The sequence below is a fragment of the Nomia melanderi genome, chromosome 1 (assembly GCF_051020985.1).
Source record: "Nomia melanderi isolate GNS246 chromosome 1, iyNomMela1, whole genome shotgun sequence".
In the NCBI taxonomy this organism is placed as follows: Eukaryota; Metazoa; Arthropoda; class Insecta; order Hymenoptera; family Halictidae; genus Nomia; species Nomia melanderi.
The window spans coordinates 12801848-12816904 of record NC_134999.1 but is presented as its reverse complement, the minus strand read 5'-3'; the positions used below and the strand labels follow the sequence as shown (position 1 = coordinate 12816904).

General features: G+C 38.7%; 1 protein-coding gene across 5 annotated transcripts in view; it reads left to right on the top strand.

Moving 5' to 3' along the window:
* Positions 1-14344, top strand: part of LOC116427659 (octopamine receptor beta-1R) — a 181527-nt gene extending 167183 nt beyond the window's left edge. For all 5 annotated transcript variants that reach the window (XM_076372122.1, XM_031978253.2, XM_031978255.2 and 2 more), the window contains one exon: positions 2792-14344. In XM_076372122.1, coding sequence (XP_076228237.1) covers positions 2792-3002 — 211 coding nt within the window. In that variant the 3' untranslated portion in view covers positions 3003-14344. The remainder of the gene's footprint in view (positions 1-2791) is intronic.
* The last annotated feature ends 713 nt before the right edge of the window (positions 14345-15057 follow it).

The following is a 15057-nucleotide window of genomic DNA, read 5'->3' as shown; positions in this document are numbered from 1 at the left end:
CACTTTCTTTACTTTTGCGGCTCATTAAAATTTGTATCGTCCGCGAACGTGTTAAAACAAATGAGTAACCAAGTTCGCTGAAATTCGATGGCAGCGCGGCGATACTCGAACAGGGAAAAAACCGAGGAAAAAGAAGAAGGGACGTTCTTTAGAATCTTTCCATCGCGGCCAGGATTTTTCCGCTCGTTCTCCGCAGCCTTTCAGTAACGAATGGCGTAACCAGGCTGACGGTGGGAGCGGGGTGGGGGTCGAAGGAGGAAGGGATCGTCGATTTTCCGTGAAAAACAGAAGCGGAACTGCCGTCTATTCGGCGCGCACGATATATCAGGGAACGCGCTGCAAGCTGTTCGGGACGCTTTCGTTTCATCGACGCCAAAGTTTCCAGAACCGGTGAATACTCGCGAAAGCTGAGCCAGCCGCATGTTTTATTAATGCAAAGCTGAGTGCATCCCGTGGAGAGAGCGCATCCCGCGGACTCGCAGTCTAACTATTTGCTTGGCTAAGCAATGCGGCCGAGGAAATGGCACTCCCCTCCTTATTGCACGCGTAATACGGTTGACAGAGGCTGAAGCATCGGCTCTTAACACTGGAACCGCCGAGCGTTTATTATTTTGTTTGTTTTCAACAAATGTAGGTCTACAAGAATCGAATGGCAACAGCTTCACCTTGTTCACGCTGGAACTACTTGTTTGATAGGATTGATATGTGATCCTTGTCAAAATTGTAACGAAAGCTGTTTTTCGGTTTCTTCAAGTGTTCATTGCAGTATTTAACACGTCCACGCTGTAATTCGTGATTTTTTTTATCTGACGGCGAAATTCTAAAGATCTTAGACAATATTTAAATTGTCAATAAGTAAATTACTTTTCAACTATATGGCAGTTCTTTTTATTTATGTTTGATGGTATACGCTGTCTAATGTGATATCGAAGTGTGAGCCACCGGCGGTACGCGCCGGCGTGAACGTGTTTTTGAAAATTGAAAAATTGAAAAATTGAAAAACGAGAAAACTGAAACCTGTCATTTTTATGAGCAGTTAATGAATAATTTACTAAGAAGTACAGTCAAGTGATTTACATCAGATTTATCTACCCAGGCATCGGATAATGCATTTTATTGTGTCGCTATTTAAATACATTGACGCATTACCGCGGTTTACGTAGGAAAAGTCGATTCAATGTTACGCAGATCGTTATTTAAATTTATGACGCACGGAATGATATTCAAAAAATCAATGCATCTCTTTCATTCCATTTTCTTCAATGTTTCAGTTCCAATTTTCCTAGAACTAATACTTACTCCTAACTTACCATTACCATCGACGGAGAAAAACAAATCCACTCTAATTCCATTTCCAAATATCTCAGCGAAAATGTAAATTTATACAAGCTTCGTTATAATTATTTCCTGTCAACATTGATCGGTTGAAAAAAAACAAACTAATTTTCAATATTTCCCAGCTTGCACATGAAAGTGTAAATTTCCATTAACTCCCATGGCGCGTCTAATTACGTCCCGCCGATATTATCAATTCATTTGTTTCCGTAATCGATTCAAAACCGTTTTACAACAATATCACGAAATTTTCGGTTATGCTCCGCGGATCTGGATTTAACCGAACGACCGAACAAACAGAGACTTTGAATGATTTGCAGGCATGCTCGGCGTGACGAGCATTATTGTGCAGACGCGAACATATGCGAACGCGTTCGACGGCTGCCACAAATCATGGCAGGACCGCTGCTCGATTAGCTTCGCGGAGCTGGGGGATTTCTGGTCCGTAGGACGTTCCGTGGCGTCGGCGTCGCCTCCAAAATAAATAACTCGTGCGCAGTGACCGAAAATATGGATATTAGTCAGCGTAAACGTTTCCGGACGACGCTCGCCGATATCGCCTCAAAGTATTACGGTCAAATTGCTCATAAAACGAAATTATTCGTGGAAGTTGCGCCACACGCTGCCACGCGGGACGTCTCGCAGACGCTGCGACTGTTTGTGTTCGGATTATACAAGATGGCGGACGGCGCAGCGTCCCGTAAATAAGAAAAGTTGAAGCTGTAGTAACGTGAAACTTCGAATTTGCTTTCGCTGTTCCTTGAATAATAAACATCAATCGATTAATCAAATTATGAATTTTAATTATCTATGTTGAACAGTGACCCTAACGCCTCAATATTCGCATTACAATATCTTGTTCCAATAAATAATTATTCAGTGCTTATTAACTGTAACTTTACAATAGTTAACCCTTTGCACTCGGAAGCTTTTCAGTAGAAACATTCGACACTTTCCAATGAGACATAGACGACAATATTCGAAACGAACTAATGAGAAAACATACGTTAATTAAGAAACAGAGCTATTTTATATAAATATTTTACATATTGATGCATTATACAAAACTTAATATTATGTACACAACACTTTCTAATTTTGTTATATCAAATTAAATAGTGACTGAGAGTCACCCCTCAAGTGCAAAGGGTTAATAAGTATTTTCGATACTTTTTATAAATAATAATTAAAACACAATTATGTAGTTATCATTCTACTGCTTAATGATTACGTGAATAGTATACTATTTAAATTATCAGATAAAGAATCTTCTTACGAATGTTCCCTACTCAGCGATCCATTAAGTCCTCGACGTTTCCGAAGCAGCGAAGTCCACCAGTGACCTAATTAAAACACAATTATCCGATAATTATTATTAATCCGCTGCTTCAATTATGAAACGAAGGAGCTGATTACGACTCTGCCGGTAATCCATTACTTTGTTGGTGTTTTCCAGGTATCTAACGACGTCCCTGTGCGGCGAAGCCTGCTACTGTCCAGACACGGTGGTGTCCGTCCTCTTCTGGATAGGTTACTTCAACAGCGCCCTGAACCCCCTGATCTACGCGTACTTCAACCGAGACTTCCGCGAGGCGTTCAAGGACACGCTGAAGAGCGCGCTACCGTGTTGCGCGAGCTGCTGGAAAACGCCCTCGCAGTTCGTCTAGCGAGAGAAACCCCCGTGAACAGTCGCACCGAACACGCCATTGCTCGAGATCCATGAGAGGATTTGGTATCGACTTGTCGACCGAACGGTCGCCCAACTATCTGCGGCCGAGGAACGGCTCTACCTTGCTTTTCCTTTCACCTGTTCGCTGACATTGTCTTCGACCACTCGCGATCACTGCTACGAGCCTCTTGAAAGTCTGCTGTTTTGAGAAATGATTTTTACATAACGCGCTGCTTCCATTGTGCAAGGATTTCGAACATCTTTCGATGGGTTTTGATGAGAATGGTCTTGATGGTTATTGTGATTGAGAGAGTTTTTGAGATTGACTGCTATACCGATCACATAGTATATACTCTGATTGGTTGTTAGTGAGAAAAGAAAAATATTAATAAACGTCGGCTAAAAGAAAGAAATGTAATTTGAAGTAATTGTGAATCCTTTATGTCCTAAACCAACTCCTTTTTATCTTTTACTGCCATTTGTATTTTAGATGCTACTAGATTCTATGAATGACACAGATGATAGACGTAAGTGTTTCTTGCAGTCATTAAGGCATTGCGCGTAATGGTTAATTTCAATTGAATGAAGTTAAATGTTGAAAAATCATGTTGTATTTGGTTCATAGTAGTGTCTTATTGGCAATAGCAATTTAAAGTTCCTACAGGACATAGAGCCTTAATTTTATTTATTAAATCGCTGTAGCCAACAATATATGAAAGCCCATGTAAGCCCATGGTTGATCACGTCACTCCCAGCGCATGCACATTGAAATTGCACTCTCAATCTGTGACACCACAGTGATAAAACGTGAACAGAAGCTACAGTCCTTTATTTATAAATGACACTCGCATTAAACTATCAATTGTAATCATTAAATCCCGAATTACTACCATTCTCATCAAACTCCATCGCCGCCAACAAAATCATCCAAAAAAATAAACGATGGAAACAAAGAAAGTAAAACGGACCAGTGATCATGAGCAGCGAAAAGATTCCCTCGCGGCGATAGTTACTTAACATCGTTCCCGATAGCGAGCTACGGAATCTTTTGTAGCGGCAAACCGAGATTACCTTAGAAAATGACCGCCCGAGCTTAGATTTCGAATGGTTCGAACGAAGAAGCAAGCCGGAAAGTTTGCGAGCGAGTCACTTGAACGGAGAGAAAATTTTGTTGCGCAGAGAGTACCGCCTAGAGAAACGACTGGAAAAGAAAATGGAGGGCGCGAACCGTGCCGAGGAATTATACTCGCGCGTTTCTGTGTGCGTGTATCAACTTAATTCCCGTTCACAGCGACGCGAAATGTGTTTTAGTCGAGGATCAAGCAGCTCATCGGTATCAAAGGGCGGAACAGGCCTCCAATTACGCGGTTGCTCGTTCGGCGAAAATTCTTTTTCACCGCCGTATGAATACACCTGAAATTCTGCCCCCTTTTCCTGCGTTCGTTCCCTTTCTCCCCTGATTTTTATTTTTCGTCGGGCAGCCTCTCGCGCAAAAATTAGCTGCACACACTCAATTAAGGGAGTTAGCGGGACGCCACGCGATCCGCACCTTCGCGTCTGTGAAATTAATAATCGGCTCGTTGGTTTCCTTAATTGGCTCCTCGTGACGGGGAAATTTGATTTGCCGCTTAATTAAGCGGCCAACCGGTGATATAAAAATTTTAATCAGGGCCCTGTTTTTACGGTCGCGCAAATAGAATTCGGTTTGTTCCACAGGTTGCTCGGAAAAACGGAATACCGGGTCGAATTAGGATTTGCCTTCTATTTCTGTAGTTTGAAAAATGTTATTTAATGATATAACGAAAGTTCCGAGAAATTTATAGTGAAGCCTATATGAAAGGCTTGAATTCGGAACTTTCTGCATCTACAGTCTTGATTAATAATTTAGATCCGTGCTAGGCAACATAAGTTCCGGACTTATGAATTATGTTCGTTAGTTCGCTCACTCTTCGGTTATTAGTTCTATACTCCAACTCAGTTACGCTGTTTGTTGGCTTAATATCGTGCTACTCTCGAGAGTTACTCTTATGTGGATACGTTGCATTAGTTTCTCTGATTTCGAAGAGTTGGTCGTCTGTTATCGTTCAACTTATGAAGCTTCGTGCTTGGTACTGATAGCGAGGTATCTGTGGTTTACTATTAGTCATGGAAGTCTGCGTGCACTATGTACATCTTAGGTATCGTGAAAACCAAGTAATTTCGAAATTTTAATTGGTAAATCAAGGATTAAATAATGTAGCTTGTTAGATTAATTGATAAGAAAATATAAATTATAATGTGAGTTCTATTACTGTGATTATAAAAGCGTTATTGGAATATATTTCATCATATGTTCTATGATTATATTTTTGATGATAAATAGCTAAGGTAATTTTCTGTAAAACGAGGCACGTAGACATTCCTGATTGACAATTTATTAACAACAAGAAATGTTGAATTTTCAAAATTGATTTATAATACATTATTTTCAGTTATAAAGAACAGTTTCGAGTGTCATAACATTTCATTAACATCCAACTACTTTCTCATTTAAAAAATTTAAAGAAGATGCTTTCCCTAATATTTTCAAAATTTTTAAAAGTCCTGCACCTGAAAGTGCCGCAAAAATAAGAAAATCTGAAAAAAGCACTTCCATATTCCCACCGTTGGGTGCCGGAAATTGATCCGAGCTGTGTCTGCCATATCGCGGCGATGCCGCGCGAAATTCGGTGTCGATCAAGCGCACACATCGCACAGAACGAACGCGTCAGCTCCGTGTTCAACGAGGGACGCACGGTTCGCGCCGTCCGCGCGCGATAAAATCGATTATGCTCGATCGGCCGTTTCGCTCGGATGATTTATTAGACACGCGTTAATTAGCCCGTAGTGTAACATAGGCCTTGGCCGGCGAGTTTCGCGGACCGTTCGGTGTGAACGACGAGTGCAAACGGTATTTGAGACTGATTTTATGCATTTCTGGACTCGAATTAAGCCCTTCCTAGGAACTTCCTGCCCGTGGATCGCAATCAGTCCCCTCGTTACGGTCGATCTCTTTGAGCGACCGGTTACCGGTCGGGCAACTCGCTGGAATTACTGTTGTACATAAGTCGAGTCTTTGGCATTTCAAAGTTTAACACTGAAGGCTGCGTTTTTGAAACTTTGGGGTTTAAGCTTGAAGGCTGAGTCTTTGAAACTGTAAGGTTTAACCTTAGTGCTGAGTCTTCGATACTTCAAGGTTTCGCCTTGTTATTGAGACTTCGAAGCTTCAAGGTTTAAGCTTAAATGCTGAGATTTCGAAGCTTCAAAGTTTAAGTTTAGTGCTGAGTCCTCGAAGCTTCAACAATTAAGCTTAAAGGCTGAGTTTTCAAAACTTCAAGGTTTAACCTTAATGCTGAGTCTTTGAAACTTCAAAGTTTAACCCCAAAGGCTGAGTTGTCAAAGCTTTAGGGTTCAACCTTAAAGACTGAATCTTGGAAGCTTTACAGTTTAACCTTAAATCTTGGAAAGCTCGATCTGAGCCTTAAGAACCTTCAACGCTCAAACCTGCATGCTCGAACCGTATCAACTGTTGCTATGTTAACATTATACTGCCATTGCTATGTTAACGGGTAGTGTTAATACAGCAATGAACGGCTTGAATCTTCGAAGTAAAGATTGGAGCATTTAAGACTTCAGCTTTTACAGCTCAGTGTTCGAGTTCTAAGAGCTCTACCTCTTAAAGCTTGAGTTGCGGATACAGCTTTAGCTAAAGACTCATTTTTACAACACCAGCTGGAATCCCGAATCGTTTCCGAATTGAACGCGTCACGGAAAACCCATGCTTCGACTTTGATTGACGAACGGACGCCGTTTTAGAGTTGGAACGTGAGCTTTTGTTGCATGCCATGAATGTGCGGTTATGTCGCTCTTACTGGGAACCGTACGATCCTTTCCGGTACGTGCTCGGTTTTCCTGAATTCTGTCGGGCATATTTTTTTCCTATTTAATTGTTCCCTGGGAAAAGCTTTTGAGCTTGTTATTTGGAAAACCATGATTTAATTGGTACAATGAAAATGGTATTCTTTTTCATGATCACATACATAAAAATGGAATAAAAGTTTTGTAATAAATTTCCAGGGATTCATGTAGCAATTAAGTTTTAAAACTTTGAAATATTGAAATTCCAATGGATTAGCATTTGCTAAGTTAATTAAAGAGTCCTTTGAATGGAAAAATATTTGAAATATAGAATCTATTTACGAATTAAATTAAAATTTAATTATTTTACATTTATCTCATGCGATGGGATTGCCGTAAAGTGTACAAATTCGCTGATGATACTTTATTCCAAAAGTTTGCTTGACAATGTGAAATATTTGCTCGAATCGTTTCACAGAAATGGAAGGACTGTTGAAATTTCGTTTAAACGGCGAGCAACAGAATGCAGACACGTTCACGATCGAGTATTTGGACGACTCGTGGCGAACAGGAAGCAAATTTCGTCGTCGTCGTTCGATGACGGGCGACGAAAACGATTCAAGGGATTCCGCGCACGACCGGGAAACTCGTAAACGAAATTCGTTGGTCGAATGAATTAACAATTATATATCGAGGCTCGGTGTGACGACCGACGACACGGCGGCTGTCGGCAACCGGAAACGGGGGGAGAAAACGATAAACTACATACACACATCTATGTCTTTCGTGGGCACGCGCGAAATTGCAAATTTCGACAGGGAATCACGTGCCGGAAACGCGTACCACCTCCGTGAACGACGAACTTCGCGGAAGAGGAAGTTCGAGCGAGACTTTGGCTGCTGTTTGCGCGCCAGTCATGTTTCTGGTTTCAATTACAGGCCCGTCTTCGGGCAATTACGCGCACGTTGCAACTACATTGCATCCACATACGACCGTGACGTATATGTTTTTACCGAAATGCTTGTATAAACGTGTTCAATTGCTGTTTCGATGTTTTGGTATATTTTATTCAGCTGAACCTCGAAAATACGATTCTACGTTTCTGTTAACTAGACTGCGGATCTTTATACATTTATATTATAAATAAAATGTTGAAAATGTATAAAAATACAATTTTCGTTAGACCTAAGGAAGTTTCTTGCTTGTGTTCGATGTTACGAGGTATTTGATAAGAAAAATGAATGTTTTGTGTAATTATTATTTCGTGAATTTTTATGCACGTTCGCAGTCTATTGTTATAAATGTTGATTTGTTAATTCTTGAATTTCGTGTCTCAGCGCTCTTCGAGAAATAATTTATTTGGTGTATGTTTTATTTCTGAATGAGGGGAACATTATCGAAATCGCTAGGACAGTTACGATCAATCCGTAAAGACCGATTGATCGGTTGTGATTGTAAATCAAATTGTTCAAGGCAAGCAATATTTTTTTGTAAAACGACGGAAGCTTTTGTAACAAGGAAAACGATCAGTAATGAGATCCGCGGTGATTTGTAAGATGGCGACGTCACGTGACTGGCGGCAAATCAGCGTACGGGGTTTCCGAACACGCGTTGACTTTGTAAATACGTTGTCAACCATAATCATAGGTTGAAGGCAACCAGTGCTAATTAGGTGTAATTAGAAGACAACAAAGCTGTATTATCTGTAACGCAATACTTATTAACAATGAGATTGTTAACGAGAGAAGCGTGCCGGGCTGCGGGCTAGAAATAACTGTGCGTAAAGATGTAATTATCACCACACCTGTTTTCGGTCCACAGAGTTGCTTCGCGTAAAAATTACTAACGAACGCTCTAATTACAGATCCTGCGTTGAAAAACACCCCAACAGCTTTGTCACGAATTCCCCTGCAATATTCGCACACATTTATTCCCTTCGATCCGAAACGCAATCAATTCTCAACAAATTTCCTAAAAGTATTCGATTCAATTTTCAATCAGAATCAAATGATACAAAATATTCTATTATATTCTGACTACCAGGCACAAAAGAAACTTTTCATTTTCAACACCTTCACCGCAAGACTAAGTTAAAATTAAAGAAACACGCAAGAATTTCAAAGTTTACTATATCCATTTTGTATTTCCTCCCATCCTCCACTAAGAGTCCATCTTTTTACTCACGTTTCCACCCAAAAACTGCGTACTACGTTGAAATCCGGTAATGAAACATAAACTAAAGTGTCGACTAACGAAAGAACCATCTATACCAGGTTCAGCGCGAGAAATCCCGGTCCCTTAGCGCCAGGGACAGAGTTTGGCCGCCATTTTGTCGCTGATCGCCAGCCCGGGCAACGCTTCTCTCCGCCGTTAGAGACTCGACTTTTTCTAGAGGACTTGCGAACGCTTTTACTTTCATTCGTACGGCCTATTGTACGCGTCTAGACTGTATAAATGTACCATAGCAATAATTAATCGAGGACTGTACATACATTGACGACGAACAAGACGGTGGTGAGTCCGATGCTGCGTGTGCGTGTGTGCGTCGCAAAATGTGTGCGCGTGTGGTGTCGTGTGCCCGTCGTTTTTGTAAACCGGTGTTACCGTGTAGCGTGCGTGTTCCGTGTTGCTTACAGGTGTATTCACACAATTCCCGAGCGACGTTAATTATTGTCGTAGCTGGCCCAAAGCGTGTCGATAGTCTCCACGCGACAATTCCACGGATAGCAGCCATCTTCTTCTTCTTCATTTTTCTCGGGAGCGAGTCGTTTTCATTTTTTTCGTTTGGAAGTCAGCGACCGACGTGGCCCGTCGAATGCAAGCCAATGCAACCCGAGGACCTTCATTAAAATTATTCGAGCGTCGATGCTCACGCTGCTCCTTTCACGGACTTCCGTCTTCCTGGCGGGCCTCCATATTGCTACTCTGTTCACATTTTATAAGGCTTTCTGTAAATGTGTAGACCGTTTTGAAGTTTTCTAATTGTCAATCGAGTAATTCTGTTTGGTAAAATTAATCAAAAGTAAAGAATAACACTTTTTTATTGAGGTTTCCTCTGTTGAGACAATTTAGATTGAAAATTGTGAAAATGACTGGAATTAAAGAAATACACGACAGAAAATTGGAGAAATCGATTGTTTGAGAAGAAATTATTTTCGAATTCCAATTTCAATCTTAGAAACAAAAGTTTGAAATTGGAAATTATATAGAATGAACAGAGATGGTATAATTGGCGAGAAGTTATTCCTTATGAAAATATGCTAAAGAAACGTGGAACGACAGTTGTATATTTGTGAAGTTTTTTTTAGAAAATTAGAGATGAACGTGTTCCATTTCTTGGAAAATGAGATTTCAAATGAGAAAAATTTATTCTACATTTTTTATTTGTCCGTTCTTATAGAATAACTCCTTATCGATTACACCATCCGTATTCTGTCGAGTCAGCCAAGTGCATGTGTGCATCATAAATTTTCTATCTCATACTTGAAGATGGTTATTGAAGGATTTATTGACACCCGTTTTGCTGATGAAAGTGATGAAAATGAGGATAGTTCATCTTTAGCGAGCAAAGAAGGCGCAGTGAAATATGGCTCATCTCGTGAGAAGGTTTATTGTTGCGAGTACGTTGAATGATTATATATGTATACCCGGCGCTCGAATGCTATGAATCCACATGAAAGCAGACCTCCTGCCAATTTTTCATTCAATAGTTATGAGAGTGGCCTAGAGTTCACTGGTCCACGTGCACTTGGAAAGTTTATTATTGTGAGCCATTTGCAAGTGGACACGTCGAATATTATTCTCTAACAATGGCAAAGATTGTTATAGAAGAATGTACACTTGAATTCATTGATCTCTGCGCAAAGAAAACAGAATCTAAAATTATCTGCACCGAATTCTACTTGATTATTCTTTACATTTTGAATGAAAAAGAACTTTAAATTATTAGAATATATTTAAATACTTAAATATGTATAATTTACCTTTATTGATTCGGGATACAGAAAATACAATTTTATTATTGTTTAACTAATATTTCAATATTATTGTAAAAAACAGTATTATGATAAACCAAATATAATAGAAGGTTCAATGTTCTTTTCACAATTGATATACATTTGTATTTATCAGGTTCATTGTTAAATTATAAATATAATATAAAACCGATGCTAGAAATCCACAAATCGGATGGTTTCTGAAATTAATTTTAAATCCTCTTTCTTTAAAGCCATTCTTTGAACACGGATATGGGAGCAGCGAAAAAAGAAATATTGCGGGCTTCGTTTCGATGGGACACGCTGTCACTGATCCAGCAGAACGTCATCGGTCGCCTCAATTCGCTCGGATTTCCGATTAATCCTATCGGTTACATACGTAATGCCCGCGATAATAACGATCCGCGTGTCTCCGACGATCGGTGGATTCGACACGGATATCGGGAAGAGCGTGATTTTCAAAGGGGAATTATATTTGAAGCAATTAAGCAGTGTCGATGAGAATCGGTCCCAACTGACAACCTCCAATACAGATTGCACTCAAATCTTTCCGATGAAATGGACCGGGTAAACGCGAATATAATCTCTTTCCGGTTCCAACGATTGATCTACTTCCCTTGCCATAGCCAGTAATATATAATAAAGGTAAACCAGAACAATTAAATATTTATAGAACTCCTGAATTATTTTTCTTATTTGGTATTATGTAAAATAATTTTATTATAATTAGTTGGCCGAGCAAACAATAATTTTGCTAAGAAAGAAAATTTTTTCTTAGTATTCTAAAATTGAGTTTTGTGTAAAGAATATTGTATTTATTAGATATCGTTTGAAGTTGATAAATCACTGAGCTGAAAATTAAAAGCATTAAATAATGTCTAATTTTAAGGGATGTTTCTGTTTTACTTATAAAAGAAAACGCGTTGTATTAAATATTTTCATCAGGTATATACAATGTGTGAGGTTCCAGAAAATCTCGATAACGTGTCGGATAATTAAAGTGTCAAAAACATTCGGGGAGTTTGTAACTTTATTTCTCGAATATTTGGTAATTACATTTTATTGTTGAACAAGACTCCCATCGGCACAATTAATTCGCTTAATAATGAAAGCTGGTTAATGTGGTTCTGTTAAATTATAAAGCGTTGATAATCACTTTTTTTCGCGTGCACGGCGAGTAATAATGTGCATGCATGGGAAAACGCAAACAAAACGAAATTTATGGAATTTAATATTTTTCCACGCTATATACAAAACCGTATATTTTTTTCAATTTACTTTTCTTCCTTTTAACGTGTGAAATATATGAACAACGTATAAATAAAAATCGGAAATTTCGAGCAAATTCGAACGATGCGAGTGATTTTAGTGATGGGACCAGATAAATCATGAATAATCCTCTATGAGTACTTTATGCACCGAAATTAGTATGTACTCATGAATATTTTCAAACTTCTCCACAATAATTTGTATCTTTCAATTAGAAAACGTAATTAATTATAAAAATTCATTCGCGGATCATCATACACTTCTAACGCATGAAAATTTGTGAAACACAAGGTAAATATTCCCAACAGACAGAATTGAGAAAGTTGAAAAAATCCACATTAATGATAGAGAATATTGTTTACATGGAAATGAATTGTTCGTCTTAATCTATCGTTCGTCAGAATTGTTTATTATAATTTGGTCCCATCGCTGACTGGAGCGAATTAACAGTTTACCGTACGAACCGCGACAGCGTTTTATTTTTGTAACGCATGTGTTCCTTTCGTCGCGTCGACGGCGAAATTTATTTTTCTATGTGAACACGGTTTACTTCGTCGACGCGTCCAGGTATTTTCTATCGGGCTTCCGTTCTAGCGTCACGGTTTAGATTGTCGTAATTAGAGAACTCCTCTGACTCTGTGCAATTATACCAAAGAGTACGTGTTACAATCGCAAAAACATGTAGCTTCAATGTGAACCATTGACGGAATTATGCGCGTCATCGCTGAGCAGAAACTGGAATGTAATAAATCTCCGCATGGATGGTGCGCTGCGGGACATTGTTTTATGCCGCGGACTCTGCAGTGCATAATCACTTTGCTGTCTACGAGCGTTAACACTTGGTCTGTTCCACGTTGAATTTGAAATTTGAACAGACAAATTTCGAAAACGTCATCTGCTACTTCAAAAGATTGCAACTTTTGCTCCTTCATTTTGGTACATTACGTTTATTGCGAATTGTAAAGCAAAACGTTACACTGCACTCGCGATGCATTACTGTTTGGCCTGTTTCAATATGAAAGAAATTTTGGAAATATCGATCATGTTTTTGGGGAATAAAGCCTTGAGATTGTTTGTTCGCATTTGTTCCTAACAGGTGAATAAGATGCAATAAATGTAATGGTACTTTCTTGATTTCCCGTGGAACCGATATGGAATGTAAGTGAATCCAAAATGCAATTTCAAATTATATTATTGTAACAGGGGAAATCGAATTTAGGCGGGCTACTAGATTCAATCGTCCTGTATCTTGAAAAAGAAAGATTATTGCTAATTCATTGTATATCGTAAATTCAGATTAAATCTAATTGCTCGTCTAATTAGGTTATCCCTTTATACATCTAATCTCAGAACTAAGTGCTAATTTCAAAAGTTTCTAAATTTCTTTGTAAGAACTGTAAAACAATTGTACGTTGAAACTATTTCTCCAAATCTTCACACGAGTGACAAGAATATATCACAAAAATGTACGTTGACTCTAATTTCAGATTCAAACATCTTTCTTTATACAGCAATAAAAGAAACGGCTTGGAACGTTGAAAGCAAATGTTTCTTCGCCACGTAAAAGCTGGAATACAAAATACAACCCTCTATGAAGAACCTCGCAGAGTAAAAATTTGGTCACGTGAATTTTCGTCCGAAAGAAGTGCACGCAACAAAGTTCGTTTGCTTTTTAGCTGATATAACTTGTTTCCCAACGACGAAATGAAGAATTTAAAATTCACCTCGCACGTCGGATTGAAACGATGAGCAGTATAATTTTCATTTCAGTTTCTTTCCCTCTTATTCCACGACGTACAATATTTTTACAGTTCATACATAATGAATGCAATCCAAAACGGCGCTTTGTTGAATTTTCTACGCGATCGACCCGACGCGGGACAATGCGTCAACCCGGACCAGCGATTATTCCGAATTATCATTTGAAGCGTTTTAAATGCGGCTCGAGAAGGTGATACAAAGTTACCGTCAGTATGCACTGGAAGGTGAATCCGTACTTTGTACTTATCGCTCCTCGTTGGACGAGTAACGTTCACGGAACTTGAATTTTGCGTAACGCTCCCCCGTGAGCGCGAATGAACGCGCGCGCGCGATGAAAGCTCCGTTGTGAACGGAGTCGGAACTTTCATGAATAGCGAAAAAACTATTATTCGAAGAAAGTATTCAGGAAAATAAAATGAAATTGCGCTATTGTGCAGCATACGCATCGAATGACCTTTTTTATTCACTTCCACGCAGAAATCAATTTTCAATGGGACAATTATGTAGAAAACAGTGAAGTACTTGCGTACGTCTTGTGCGGCGATTTAAAAGAGATACTTTTGAACTTTATGAGTTCGAGATTTTCGCTGGAAAACTGGGAAATTTTATATTATAATATAAAATGCAAATGCAACAGATTTTTGAATCTTATGAGTTTGAGGTTTTCGTTAGGAAACTGGGAAATCTTCAAATAATGTATCATGAAACCCAAAGGATTTTTTAAATTTCTGAGTGTGATATTTTCGTTAGGACACTGGGATATTTTCAATTAACATATTATAAACGCAAATGCAACAGATCTTTGAAATGTCTGAGTTTAAAATTTTCGTTGGAAAACCGGGAGGCCTTCAACAATTAAATTACAAGAAGCAAGTGCAACATATATTAAAATAGTATTGCTTCAAGACTGACATTTTTGCACATTCTTTTAATCATTTTATCAATAATAATAATGTAAGAAAATTTAGCATGAAATATTTTCTTTTAATAAATTTGCTCAGAAAAATTATGTAATATAATCAAAACTTACAATCAGAATAAAAGAATATCTAATATTTTTGTATATATCTATAAATTGTTCAAAACGTTGATCTCGATACTATTTATCAGAACTAATATCCAAGGACCAAAAGTCAAATCGATTTTTCTATA